General features: G+C 42.6%; 2 protein-coding genes and 1 non-coding gene across 8 annotated transcripts in view; 2 read left to right on the forward strand and 1 right to left on the reverse strand.

Moving 5' to 3' along the window:
* The window catches only part of KIF23 (kinesin family member 23), a 34,908-nt gene extending 30,522 nt beyond the window's left edge, over positions 1 to 4,386 (forward strand). For 4 of the 6 annotated variants that reach the window (XM_008016083.3, XM_008016086.3, XM_008016087.3 and 1 more), the window contains 5 exons: positions 818 to 1,069; positions 2,039 to 2,121; positions 2,313 to 2,394; positions 2,868 to 2,938; positions 3,752 to 4,386. In XM_008016083.3, coding sequence (XP_008014274.2) covers positions 818 to 1,069; positions 2,039 to 2,121; positions 2,313 to 2,394; positions 2,868 to 2,938; positions 3,752 to 3,767 — 504 coding nt within the window. In that variant the 3' untranslated portion in view covers positions 3,768 to 4,386. The remainder of the gene's footprint in view (positions 1 to 817; positions 1,070 to 2,038; positions 2,122 to 2,312; positions 2,395 to 2,867; positions 2,939 to 3,751) is intronic. The other 2 variants (XM_038010099.2, XM_038010100.2) reach the window with 1 other exon arrangement.
* A 4,212-nt stretch (positions 4,387 to 8,598) lies between these two features.
* Positions 8,599 to 11,027, forward strand: RPLP1 (ribosomal protein lateral stalk subunit P1). Its single transcript, XM_008016081.3, has 4 exons — positions 8,599 to 8,831; positions 9,474 to 9,548; positions 10,655 to 10,772; positions 10,909 to 11,027. The coding sequence occupies exons 1-4, from the start codon at positions 8,760 to 8,762 to the stop codon at positions 10,986 to 10,988; spliced, it is 345 nt and encodes a 114-aa protein (XP_008014272.1). The 5' UTR covers positions 8,599 to 8,759; the 3' UTR covers positions 10,989 to 11,027.
* A 2,354-nt stretch (positions 11,028 to 13,381) lies between these two features.
* Positions 13,382 to 13,593, reverse strand: LOC119628251 (small nucleolar RNA U3). The gene has a single exon (XR_005244544.1). It is a non-coding gene; the product is annotated as a small nucleolar RNA U3 (small nucleolar RNA).
* Positions 13,594 to 14,452: the final 859 nt, after the last annotated feature.

The following is a 14,452-nucleotide window of genomic DNA, read 5'->3' on the forward strand; positions in this document are numbered from 1 at the left end:
TTTTCTGTATTTTTTTTGTAGAGTCTGGGTTTCACCATGGTGCCTAGGCTGGACTTGAACTTCTGAGTTCAATTGATTCCTCCACCTCGGCCTTCCAAAGTGCTGAGATTACAGGCATGTGCCACCATGCCTGGCCTGGCAACTAGTTTTTTATTGTATGATAAGAGACTGATTTGACGCTGTATTATTTATTTGTTTCTTGGAACCTGTATGAAATGTTTGGGGGAAAAATTAGTTGGTATATTGCAGCCATTATTGTATTTGAACTTTTCATGAAGTTCTGTTTTGATGTTTTAAAATCTTAACTGAAAGCACTCAGAAGTATTTCACATTTCTTTAATCATTTTATTCATATGGTTCTTATTATACCTTATGTTCTTTGGATTGTTTTCTGTTTTGTTTAGAAACCTAGAAAATGTATAGGGCTTTCATTGATCTTATTGAAGATTTTAACAGAGTTGTGGACGTAATAAATTACCTCTCAATAGCAGGGATAAATAATGGTTTTTGATCAAAAATATGAAATGGGTTGTTTGTCCTGAATGACCCCCAAGCAGGAAAGACTTGCAGCATTACCAGAATTTTTTCTTTTATCCTTTGTTGAAAGGGAAACTCCCAGGTAGAATGTGTAACATACAAGTTGGCATTAAAGATGTTTGTTGGTTTTGTGTTTAAATGCAAAGATGTTTAAATTACTTGAATAAAATATTTAGCTTTGGAAAGGTTTGCTATGATACTGTCATCAACTAATGTAGCCGAACCTGCTGCACTTCTAATAATACCCTTTAATTAATTATGGGTTATGCTTGTTTCTCAGTTCCTCTTTCAACCTGATCAGAACGCACCACCAATTCGTCTCCGACACAGACGATCACGCTCTGCAGGAGACAGATGGGTAGATCATAAGCCCGCCTCTAACATGCAAACTGAAACAGTCATGCAGCCACATGTCCCTCATGCCATCACAGTATCTGTTGCAAATGAAAAGGCACTAGCTAAGTGTGAGAAGTACATGCTGACCCACCAGGAACTAGCCTCCGATGGGGAGATTGAAACTAAACTAATTAAGGTAAACTAATTTTCACGGGAGAAAAAAATATATTAAGAAATTCAACAAAAGTCCATTTGTCCTGCTACTCCTTTGGTGGCACACAGGCAGTGTCAACTGGAACATCAATGAGTATTTGATATAACCTTTTTGTTAGCAGAAAATTAGTCACTGCTTAGGTTAAATAAATCAACTGCCAAAGTGGGACTAAGTATGCTTTAAATAGGTGTAGATTCTTCAGTTTCTTAGAATTCTAGATCCATGATGTACTTTAATTTTTAATGACTATATTTAGTTTTAACCACTACTTAAAAAGTAAATCTAAGCAAAGAACTCCCATTGCTCTCTGTCAGTTCAAGATAAAAAAACAAAAACAAAATAAAACAAAATCTATGTTAAAATTTGACCCATTAAAATTACTCAGTATTGAGCTGCCTAAAGCTGTTTTCCAGAAAGAAGAGACTTGCTTGCCTATAGAAGAATTCTCCTTTGATCATAGAGTCAGTGAATAATCAGGAAAGTAAAAGATAATGCCAAAAAAAAAAGCTTTTTATTTCAAGTTCAATTTAGAGTTTTTGTTGTTATTATAATTAGCTACAAATGAGACTATACTGTCATTTGAATATGGGCAACAGGGGGCACTCAGAGAAGAAAGTGCCATGTCTTAGAGCATGTAGAAATTTCCAGCAAATTTCTTGATCCTTAGTGCAGTTTAGTTTTTAAATTACAGGTAGAGCAGAAGGAATATTTTTTTCTGCAATTATGAATGTTACTGATTACATTGTATTGGACTTCTTTTGTTTGTGAGAGATACGTACTCAAATTTCTAAATTATTTTGATAGTACAGACTCAGCAAGTACCAAGTACCATCTGATTTTGTGGATGGGAATTTCTATAAAATAGAATCATGAGAACAATTTGAAATATATATGTGTGTTTTTCATTTGGGTATATCAATGTGTAACAGTGACCTTTTCTTTTGGCTTTAGGGTGATATTTATAAAACAAGGGGTGGTGGACAATCTGTTCAGTTTACTGATATTGAGACTTTAAAGCAAGAATCACCAAATGGGTAAGTAACCATCAAAAATCTCTGTATAAAAGTTGGTCATTTTCTTAGCTGCTTATTTCTGAGGAACAGAACAGCCTGTGAAATGTATCATTAATTCTCCAAAGGGATGTAGATAGTATTTCCCTACCTCTAATATTTTTCCTCTTCTTAGATGCAAAAATAATTGTTGCATCATGTTTCCCCTTTTTCAGTAGTCGAAAACGAAGATCTTCCACAGTAGCACCTGCCCAACCAGATGGTGCAGAGTCTGAATGGACCGATGTAGAAACAAGGGTAGGGGAAAAATTAAATATTTCTCTGCTTACTAAAATTAGGTTTGTCACGTTTTAAACCCCACAGCTCTAGATTTTTATGCTCTTTGAAAACGCTGAGGTATAATCTCACATTGCCAGTGCACCATGTAGGCCTATTCCTAGAATAACAAGAATCCACTTCATCAGGAACCCCCTTGCAACTCTTACTCCTGAGGAGAAGCTCTTGGAAAGAACATGGGAAGGTAGGGGTCAGGAGGCTAAGCTATGGCCTTAGCCACCAACTCTCTTCACGAACTTATCTAAAATGAGATGAGTTACCTAGATGACCTCTAAAGACCCTTCTGACTCACAACATTTGTGGCCTGTGCCAGAGTCTTTGCTGAACTAGAAAGCAATATTGCATTTCACTTAGGTGTAGAGCCCGCTAAATAACTGTATTTTATAGACTATTGAGAGGAGCTGATCTTTTTCCTCTTGTCATTTTCCTCTCAGTGTTCCGTGGCTGTGGAGATGAAAGCAGGATCCCAACTGGGACCTGGATATCAGCATCACGCACAACCCAAGTGAGCACTGACTGTAACTGGGGTCTTGCTGTGTGCTTTTTTCCTCCTTTGGTCTTTACGTTATTCTACCGTCTATCCACTTGTTGTTCAGAACAAATATATGGTTTTGGTTTTCCCCTTGGACTATCTGGGCCCCCACGGGCAGACTGCAGTAGGCAACTGGAATATTGAGAGCCTCAGAAGGCTGGATAAGAGCAATCAGAGCTGCAAGGCAGGCGGTGGTAGAAGATTGGTGGCTCTTGTTCATATTCTGCCAACGCTCATAAAGCTTTCTGAGGCCGAACTGAGAGTACCTCTAAGGAGGGAAGGCTAAAGGCTTAAGTTGGGGACTAGACAGCTTTGTGTAAATCATTGTTTTCTGACTTGCTTCTTGGTCTTGGTGTAGCAATAAGTGTTCACTAAAATAAGTAACACTGAATGGAAGAATTTATAGTAGGGAAGGAATTGTACCTTTTCCTCTTCTGTTAAACTCATACTCAGGAGTCTGACCCAGTCTTTTTCCATATTTTAATAAAATCCCTTCTTTACAAATACATGCATTCATATATAAAATGTTATAAACGTATATATACATATATACGTATATATAACATTTTAAACATTTACATTCCTTAATGAGCAATTTAGAAGATTGTTGCAGCAGGATAAAGGTGGGAAATCCTGTTTTCTAAATTTAATACTAAGATAAGCATATTTTATAAAAGTTGTTTGCTTTCTCAGAGGGACTTCTCAAAGACCTTCTAAAGATTGATTTGCTATGAATGTGTTACTAATTGCAAAGTTCAACTCTAAGTGCTGGTTGTTGTGTTTTAGGCGCAAAAAGCCATGAACTGACAGTCCCAGTAGTGAAAGAACATTTTCATTTGTGTGGATGATTTCTCGAAAGCCATGCCAGAAGCAGTCTTCCAGGTCATCTTGTAGAACTCCAACTTTGTTGAAAATCACGGACCTCAGCTACATCATACACTGACCTAGAGCAAAGCTTTCCCTATGGTTCCAAAGACAACTAGTATGCAACAAACCTTGTATAGTATATGTTTTGCCATATTTAATATTAATAGCAGAGGAAGACTCCTTTTTTCATTGCTGTATGAATTTTTTATAATGCTTTGTTAAAATATATTTCATGTATACTTATAAACTAATTCACACAAGTGTTTGTCTTAGATGATTAAGGAAGAATATATCTAGATCATGCCTGATTTTTTTATTGTGACTTTTCCAGCCCTGGTCTGAATTTCTTAAGGTTTTATAAACAAATGCTGCTATTTATTAGCTGCAAGAATGCACTTTAGAACTATTTGACAATTCAAACTTTCAAAATAAAGATGTAAATGACTGGCCAATAATAACCATTTTAGGAAGGTGTTTTGAATTTGTATGTATATATTCACTTTCTGACATTTAAGATATGCCAAAAGGATTAAAATCAAAAGCACTAAGAATTACGTAGTTGTGTGATGGCCGTTCATTCAGCACGTCCTCCCAGCACCTGGCACAGTGGCCTGCATTCACCTGGCACTCACTGTTTGTGGGACAAATTGAAAGATAGCACTAAAAAATACAAGATAATATGTTAAATGGACAATGCCTTTTTTTATGTGACAACCGTAATTATCTACATATTAAGTATGACTTCTAGACATTTAAACAAAAAACATTGGGGACAACATAAATTAGAAAAAATACTGTCGAAACTATGGTGAAATATCCCATTGCATAGGTGAACACACATTTTACTTGAATTTAATTTGGATTTGAGGCTGATTTTTTTTTTTTTTGAGGTGGAGTTTCGCTCTTGTTGCCCAGGCTGGAGTGCAATGGCACGATCTTGGCTTACCGCAACCTCTGTCTCCCGGGTTCAGGCAATTCTTCTGCCTTTTGTATTTTTAGTAGATTCTTCTGCTAATTTTGTATTTTTAGTAGAGACAGGGTTTCTTCATGTTGGTCAGACTGGTCTCGAACTCCCAATCTCAGCCGTCTGCCTCGGCCTCCCAAAGTGCTGGGATAACAGATGTGAGTCACCGTGCCCGAACCCCCCCTTTTTTTTTTTTTTTTTAAACTAAAATGATAGTTTAATATTTTGTTATTCATAATAAAAGTGTGATATTAGTCCTTGCCAAAAGCTGATTCAAAAGTTAAGGGAGAAGATAAAATGCACTAGTCACTCACAGTATAGTAGTAAACAATGTCATATATGTGTGTGTGTGTATGTTGAGTTTTTTTTTGGCGGGGTAGGGGGATGGATTTTTGCTTTTACTGCCCAGGCTGGAGTGCAATGGCACGATTTCAGCCACCACAACCTTCGCGTCCCAGGTTCAAGCAATTCTCCTGCCTCAGCCTCCCCAGTAGCTGGGATTACAGGCATCTGCCACCAGGCCCAGTTAATTTTGTATTTTTAGTAGAGACAGGGTTTCTCCATGTTGGTCAGGCTGGTCTCAAACTCCTAACCTCAGGTGATCAGCCCTTCTCGGCTTCCCAAACTGCTGGGATTACAGGCGTGAGCCAACACACCTGGCCTATATGTGTGTTTTTAGAATGCTTCAGAACACTAAACGTTAAATTGCTATTGTAGTAGATACAGAATTTATTTCTTGATTTTCTTGTTTTTTAATTTTTTTTTCAGAAACAGGGTCTTGCTCTGTTGCACAGGCTGAAGTGCAGGAGTGCAATCATGACTCACTATAACCTCAAACTCCTGGACTCAAGTGATCCTTCTGCCTCAGCCCCCCAAGTAGTTGGGACCACAGGTGCTCAGCACCATGCCCAGCTAATTAAAAATTTTTTTATTTTTGTAGAGATGGGGTCTTGCTATGTTGTCCAGGCTGGCTTTTTTCTTACTTTTTTGAGATGGGGTCTCATTCTGTCACCCAGAAGGGAGTGCAATGACATGATCACAGCTCACTGTAGTATCAGCCTCCCAGGCTCAAGCAATCCTCTCAGCCTCTTGAGTAGCTGTAACTACAGGCAAATGCCGGCACATCTGGCTAATTTTTTATTTTTTGTAGAGATGGGGCCTTGCTCTGTGGCCTTGTCTAGTCTCAAACTCCTGACTTCAAGCAATCCTCCCAACCTGGCCTCCCAAAGTGCTAGGATTACAGGCATGAGCCACTGTACCCAGCCTGCTTTTAAAATTATTATTAAACAGAGACAGCCTGGGCATGGTGGCTCACACCTGTAATCCCAGCACTACAGGATGGCTTGAGCTCAGTTCGAGACCAGCCTGAGGAACATGCTGAAATCCCATCCCTACAATTTAAAAATTAGTCATGCATGGCGGCACATACCTGTAGTCCCACCTACAGGGGAGGCTGAGGTGGGAGGATTGCCTGAGCCTGGGAGGCAGAGGTTGCAGTGAGCTGTGATGGTGCCACTGTGCTCCAGCCTGGGCAATGGAATGAGACCCTATCTCAAAAAAAACAACACAAAGTAATAGGGACTGGGTCTCAATATGTTGCCCCAGGCTGGTCTTGAACTCCTGGGCTCAAGCAATCCTCCCGCCTTGGCCTCCCCAAAGTACTTGAATTGCAGGCATGAGCCACCATGCCCTGTCCCAACCCACTTAAAAAAAAAAAAAAAAAAAAAAAAAAATTAGCCAGACGCGGTGGTTCACGCCTGTAATCCCAGCACTTTGGGAAGCTAAGGTGGGCGAATCACCTGAGATTAGGAGTTTGAGACCAGCCTGGCCAACATGGTGAAACCCCTTTTCTATTAAAAATACAAAAAATTAGCCAGGCGTGGTGGCACGCGACTGTAATCCAAGCTACTCTGGAGGCTGTGGCAGGAGAATAGCTGGAACCTGGGAGGCAGAGGTTGCAGTGAGCCGAGATCGCGCCATTGCACTCCAGCCTGCGGAACGAGCAAAACTCCGTCTCAGGGGAAAAAAAAAAATTTAAATGGCTTATTGCATAGTATTTTCAAAATATTAATGAGAAATTTTTACTATGATAGAATATGGGGCAGTGGAATTTGTCTGAAGTAACGGTTGAATGCACTAAGTCCTTCAACAACACAAAAGGAAATGCATGAGTACTGACATTTTGCTTAGCTACTTCTCTTTAATAGCTGTGGTTAGTGCTTACTGTTTGATACCCTGTAAAAGTGCGTATACGTGGAGAAAACGATTATCTCCTCAGTGACCACAAAGTGCCACTTGCCAACCAGATCAGTTTTTTTTTTGTTTGTTTGAGACGGAGTTTTGCTCTTGTTGCCCAAGCTGGAGTGCAATGGCACGATCTCGGCTCACTGCAACCTCCGCCTCCCGGGTTCAAGCAATTCTCCTGCCTCAGCCTCCCTAGTAGCTGGGATTACAGGCACCCGCCACCACGCCCAGCTATTTTTTTGTATTTTAAGTAGAGACGAGGTTTCACTACGTTGGCCAGTCTGGTCTCGAACTCCTGACCTCAGGCGATCCACCCGCCTCAGCCTCCCAAACTGCTGGGATTGCAGGCGTGAGCCAGCGCGCCCAGCAGATCAGTTTTTTAAGTACACTGCTGGAGGTACACAGTATTTTGGACTGACTCATTGTAGCTTTGGAAATGTTTGGATTTTTAAATAGCTTTAAGCTTTCTTGACCAAAATTCCACTATAATGGCTTCTTAGATTTGGATGAAAACTCAGTAGCTTTATTTTTAAAAAGTTTGATAGCTATAAAAACTTTTTTAAAAAATTCGGGATATGAAAATATTTGTTTGTAGTTAAGATTGACCCAAATAGGACTCTAGATTGGTGGATTCCAACAGAAATGTTTCATCAGAGATGATTATTAAATAATGGGATGGACTAAATAAAGAAGGTTCCCGAAAAAAAAAAAATCTTGAACTAACTTTCCAGTAAACTAAGCAAATTGCACGAGCAATGTAAAGGTGACCATTTGAAGGTAGGAATTTACATTGGGTTCAGATAACAAATAACAGGTTGTATACAATTTACCCATAATCCCCCTTCCCCGAAGCACTAGGCGGTGAAGTCAGGCTTCTGGATTCCAACTCCACGCTCCACCGCGCGGAACTATGCAATCTTGGGTTAGTTACCAGGTCTAAGGCTTCTAGATTCCAAATCCACGCTCCACCGCGCGGTAACTACACTATCTTGGGCTAGTTACCGGCTCTAAGACTTAATTTTGCCATCTGCAAGATGGAGATAACATCCAACTCCTGCTGTGTGAGGATTACGTGAATCCTTGCAGAATGTGGCTCAGTGACTGGGATATAGTAAGCGCTCCACGGCTACTGCTATCATAATGCCGTTAGTTTGCTCTTCCTCCTACATCTATCTACATCTATCTATCTCATCCAAGGCCCAGCGCTAAGCAGCGACCTCCAAGGTGGGGCGCAGCCTTGACCCTGACGGCTGGGAAGGCCGCGACCTAACCAGGAGATTACGAACAATGTCACCACGGCCACAGCGGAGCTCCTGCCAAGTCAAGCAGCTCATGGAACCAACGGGTGCGAAGTCCGAATACCTACGCAACCCTATCCTAAAAGTGTTTTTAACCGTCTCAAGTTCTATAATTTAACCAAATAAAGTGAGACCGTAACTGTTTGCGCTGAGAAACTTTCTCAACAGGAAGAACGAATCAGGCGCAGCGCGCAGGCGTCTTCAATTGGTCCTGGGTCCGCCTCTTCCGCTGGGTGCGGGCGCCGATTGGTCCGCGTGGTCACATAAGAGACTGCGCATAGGCACGAGAACCCCTTTCCTCAGCTGTCGCGAAGGTGCTCGGTCCTTCCGAGAAAGCTAAGGCCGCGTTGGAGTGAGGCCCTCACTTCATCCGGCGACTAGCACCGCGTCCGGCAGCGCCAGCCCCACACTTGCCCGCGCTATGGCCTCCGTCTCCGAGCTCGCCTGCATCTACTCGGCCCTCATTCTGCACGACGATGAGGTGACCGTCACGGTGAGTGCGGGCGCGGGTCGGCAGCCGGGCTGCCTGTGGGCGTCGACTCCCGCCTCTCCATGCGGTTCCCGGCTCCAGGCCGTTGGGCCCAGCACTTCCGGCCGGGGCCAGGCCGCGAACACAGGCGGTATGGGGCGGGCGCTCCTGGGGGTTGGGGCCTCGTTCGCAGAGCGGGACCTGGGCCCCCGGGACCACGTGCGGGCCCGCGGGGCGTGGAGTGCGCTTGAGGCTGGGCTCTCCGGCTCCAAGATCCTTCGTGTAGAAAAGCTTTTCCGCAGCGCTTGGGCACCCTGACCCGCGCCTCGTCTCTCTCAGGGACACTTACTCGGACCTCTTTCGGTATAATTGCCTTGAATTCCCCGGGTCGTGGAGGATAGCGCCCGAGCTCGGCTCCACCTTCCAGGTCTTGTAACTTAAAAATAGCCGCGTGACTCAGGCAAGTCCCAGCCCGTGAAACAGCAGCGATGGGCTCGCCTCATTGCAGGGCGCCTGGCACACATCTCTTTTGCTTGTGATAGAATATTTGAGCTGGTTAAACATGTCCTGTACACTTTTTATTGAGTGACTTGCCTTTGACTTGCAGCGTTTTGGAGATACTACATACGCTACGTTTTGATGGATTGACGTTTTTATTTGTTGTAGGAGGATAAGATCAATGCCCTCATTAAAGCAGCCGGTGTGAATGTTGAACCTTTTTGGCCTGGCTTGTTTGCAAAGGTAAGGTGATGGTGGCAAAGTAAAGCCTGCTGATTTACGAGGGCAGGTGTACATGCTGAAGTACCTCCAGCAGTGCCATAAGGCCCCACAGGCCGCTGGATCTCCTAGGTGTATTTGGTTGCATTTGTATCTCTAGGAGCTAATAAGATTTCAGTTTCTCAAGTCTTATGTTTCCTTATCAGACTCTGGTTTCCCTTTTGCTCTGAAACCATGGTCAAAAAAAAAAATCTGAATCAGGTCATTTATTCCCAAAAAGGATCATCCGGGAGATAGGTACTACCCATGTTAAAGTTGCAAGCAAATTCTTGCATTAAACCTGTGGTTTAATGGACATTTGGGTTTAGCGGACTTCATTGACACAGTAGGTACTATATGTTGGGATATAAAAGACTAATAAAGACAAGGTTCCTGGTCATGGAGCTTGCACTGGCTATTTTCCATTGTACAGGTTACTTAATCTCTGGCAAGTTAAGCTGATAGCATCTAACTCCGGGGTTGTGTCCTCTAAAGAGTTTTGAAAGATTGTAAACATTGTACCTATGTCATCTTTAAGTCCTATGTTTGTTTAGTAGACTGAAAATTTGAGTTCACTGTTAAGAGGAGACATGGAATTGTCGAAAGAATATTCATTTGAGTGTTTCAGGAAGTTTGGATTATTTTTTTGCCAACATGTTATTTGTAAAAGGAGGGAAATCAGCTACCTCAGGAGGTTCTTAACATATAGGAATGTAATTATCAGATTCAAAGCTGAACAGTAGTGTGTTGCCCTGTCTAACCTAAGTTTTGGCTGTTAGCAAAGAAAAGCCAGTGTGTAGGGTATTGATTCCAGGGCCTTCCACTAATAACAAAATCCCAGGATGTTCCATCTCTTATATAAATGTATTTGCATATAACCTATGCACATCCTCCTGTATACTTTGGAAGTCTACATGTTTGGTACGCATGCTTTTCCACTGTTGAAACCATGGATGTGGAACCCACCGTATATAGTGTTAGGGGTTGATCACTGTAACCTGGAAGGGGGGATACTTTTCGTTTTTGGTGCGTGAGCGCTGTGTAACAAGGACAGAACCGGGCATTTACCTATGCATGCACATGTATTGCAGGCCCTGGCCAATGTCAACATTGGGAGCCTCATCTGCAATGTAGGGGCTGGTGGACCTGCTCCAGCAGCGGGTGCTGCACCAGCAGGAGGTCCTGCCCCCTCCACTGCTGCTGCTCCAGGTAGGAAACATGGAGTTTTTAGTATTGGGAGGAGTGTAGAGATTTAAAAAAAAAATAGTATTATAGGTAAAATTGCCGTTAATTTTCCACAAGCAGATGATGTATGGAAATCCTAACACCTGACTTTTTTTTCTAGCTGAGGAGAAGAAAGTGGAAGCAAAGAAAGAAGAATCCGAGGAGTCTGATGATGACATGGGTTTTGGTCTTTTTGACTAAATCTCTTTTATAACGTGTTCAATAAAAAGCTGAACTTTACTGCTGTTGGTCTTGCCCATAGCTTGGGAATGCGCTCTGCAAAAATGGTGTGTTTTGTAATGTTGGCTTTAAACCTATTCTGCCATGACACAGGCTGGATTTTCCCTGCCACCGTTGCCAGATGTGAGATCATAGACAATCCTGATGCTAACAAGAAGGCACCTCATGGTACAGTGCTAAAAACTGCACTGGGGTGGCAGGAGGAAGGATCAGAGCAGATGCTTTGTCCAGGTTACCTGTATAAACTTGAGGATTATAAGGTGTGTCCCCTCCACTGGGGGCGGAGGGTAATACAGACCAGCATTAGAAAGTCTCCTGGGTAATTACCCTATACAACCCTGCCTAATAATGAACTTTGACCTATGCTGAATTGACTGCTACATCCCAAGGTTGTAAAGAAACTAAGACCTAGCTGTGTAATGTCTCACCAAATGCTTGGGAGTTTTACAGTAACACTGAAGGAGTGCAGAAAGTTTACTTCATAGTTTATTAAGGTCTCCAGTTACACAAAGTGGATAAAACAAGATTCAAACCTGGGTTCCAAAAGCTAAGCGCTTTTTTTGTTTGCCAATTAATAATACCATGAATGGAAATTCCGACTTTTCAGGCTTGGATTATATAATAAACCATGCGTATTGTGTATTCAGAGCAGCTAATGACATGCCAGGCACATGAATGAGTCGTATCCTTATCTGCATTAGCATTTAATAGATGAAGACATTCAGTGATGAAAAGCATGACTTCTAGCCGGGACTGTCACATGTCAGTGTGAAAAAGACCATTTGTATAAGTTACTGCAACTACTTGGGGAAAATGGCAGTTCTACTTCAAGAGAAACTACATGTGGACATTGAGGATACATGCCTGGGAATGTTCAAAGCAACACTTTGAGCAAAGACATTAAGTATATGCATCTGATAAGAGTAATAAGTATAAAAGATGGGATGGTGAACAATTTAGGACCTTGAGTAAGGTGCAGTTAACAACGGGTAGGAGTATGTAGGTGTCAGTATTAAAGAGTTTTAAGTGCTTTGAGAGGGGTTCTAGCTGTTGTCCAGGCTGGAATGCATTGGTGCAGTCATGGCTTACTGCAGCTTCAAACTCCCAGGCTCAAATCAATCATCCCACTTCAGCCACCCCCAAGTGGCTGGGACTACAGGCATGCCACCATGCCTAGCTAATTTTTTGTAGACAAACCTCAACCTCCTGGTGTCAAGCGATCTGCACACCTTGACCTCCCAAAGTGCTGGGATTGCAAGTATGAGCCATCATGCCTGGCTAGTTTTGTGTTTTTAATATATGGCTTGAGCATCCCTTACCCAAAATCCAAAACATCAACATGACACTCAAAGGAAACGTTCATTGGAACGTTTTGGATTTTCGGGTTAGGAATGCCCAACCTGTATATTAAAACCATAGGCCAGGCATGGTGGTTCATGCCTGTGATTCCTGCACTTTGGGAGGCTGACGCAGGAGGATCACTTAAATCCATGCCCACCTCTACAAGAAATTTTTTAAAAAATCAGTGCAGCGCGGTGGTATTCGCCTGTGGCTTCAGTGAGCCATGTTTGTACCATTATACTCAAGACTGGGTGACAGGGTGGGACCCTGTCTAAAATTATCTAAGATCATAAAGTATATATAAAAACCTTAGGTATATACAAATATTCCAAAGTCTGAAAAATTAGAAATCTGAAACACAAATGGTCCCAAGCATTTCGGATAAGGGATGCTCAGCCTGTACTAAAGGGCAGTTGTGAACTAGTGAGGATGGTGTCACGAGACAAAGATAAGTGATAGCCTATATCCACATGTTAAGTGCCTGCTTTTCCTTCACCCATTAACAGCTAACATTAGCTAGGACTGCTCGTCTGTGTGGCATCTCATTCTTCACAACAGTCCCATGACAGGATGACCCTATGTTGGGGATGGGGAAGTGGAAGCTCTCAGGTTATAAACTAGTAAGTGGCTGGGTGAACCAGATTAAAACCCCACTCTGACTCCCTGTTCTCTTAACAGCATGGCCCATGCTTCTGCTCCTGTCTCCTACCTGCATCAGCTTCCTCATCTGTAATGACTGCAGGGTTCTGGAGAGGTAACAGTAGGAATTCTTTGTGCTGAGTGAACAAGTGTCAGAGGAGGGAATACTAACACTTCACCAAGCTGAAGAATGGGTTAAAGAGAATACTAACGATATGGGAAAAGGACAGCATTTAGAAGAGCAGACATTAAGTGGTAAGCTAGGGATATTGTAAATATCAAACTCAGCTATCCAAACAATCCAATCAACTAAAATGTTCACTAGCAAGACTCCAATGTTAACAGTCTGTAAGTGCATGGCGCAGACTTTTCCCCCCACTCAGACTGCATTCTCTTCCTCTCCCTTGGAAGAGAAGAACCATCATCAATGGCAAATGACAGTTGCAGCAAAGCAACACCAAGAGCCAACCTCACGCTCAGCAGAGAATGCTGTGCTGCCACCTCCTCGTGGTTTCCAGTGCTGTACACATTGAGAGAAACTTCTCTAGTAAGGAACTACAGAATTGATGCCTGAAATTATACTCTTGGTCCAGGTTTTTTTTCTTTTCTTTTTTTTTCTCAATTTATTTGAGACAGGGTCTCACTGTTGCCCAGGCTGGAGTGCAGTGGCATGGTCATAGCTCACTGCAGCCTTTCTTGGGCTAAGTGATCCTCCCGCCTCAGCCTCCTGAGTGGCTGGGACTGTAGGCATGAGCCACCCTGCCTGGCATGGCCCAGCTTTTTAAGAAATCTTAATATAGCTAAAAATCTTTCTAAAGAACAATGTGAAAATCAAATTAGAAGACCCACATACATACATAGAACTACTAACTTAATTCATCCGATACTGAATGAAGTCCTCTTTGTTCCATCTGCTTTCTAGTTCTCCCGAGCCTCCTTTTTTCTTTTTCTTTTTTCTTTTTGGAAATGGGAATATCTACTTCATATTGGGGAATGAAAGAGGTAAGTGAACATTCAATACTTGTTACTTCCCTTTTGCATACAGTACAAGGAACACGGCTGGCATCCCTAGTTCCCCAAATCTCCAGGTCTAATAGGTCCAAGCCTCATGCTCCTCAAACCGCCTACCCCCAATTCTGTTTGTTTTTTGTTTTGTTTTGTTTTGTTTGAGACAGAGTCTCACTCTGTTTCCCAGGCCTGAGTGCAGTGGCGCAATCTTGGCTCACTGCAGCCTCCACCTCCAAGCGATATTCCTGCCTCAGCCTCCTGAGTAGCTGGGATTATAGGCACGCACCACCACACCTGACTAATTTTTGTATTTTCAGTAGAGACAGGGTTTCACCATATCGGTCAGGCTGGTCTCGAACTCCTGACCTCATGATCCGCCTGCCTCAACCTCCCAAAGTGCTAGGATTACAAGGGTGAGCCGCTGCACCCAGCCCCCC

Source organism: Chlorocebus sabaeus, chromosome 26 (assembly GCF_047675955.1).
Source record: "Chlorocebus sabaeus isolate Y175 chromosome 26, mChlSab1.0.hap1, whole genome shotgun sequence".
Classification (NCBI taxonomy): Eukaryota; Metazoa; Chordata; class Mammalia; order Primates; family Cercopithecidae; genus Chlorocebus; species Chlorocebus sabaeus.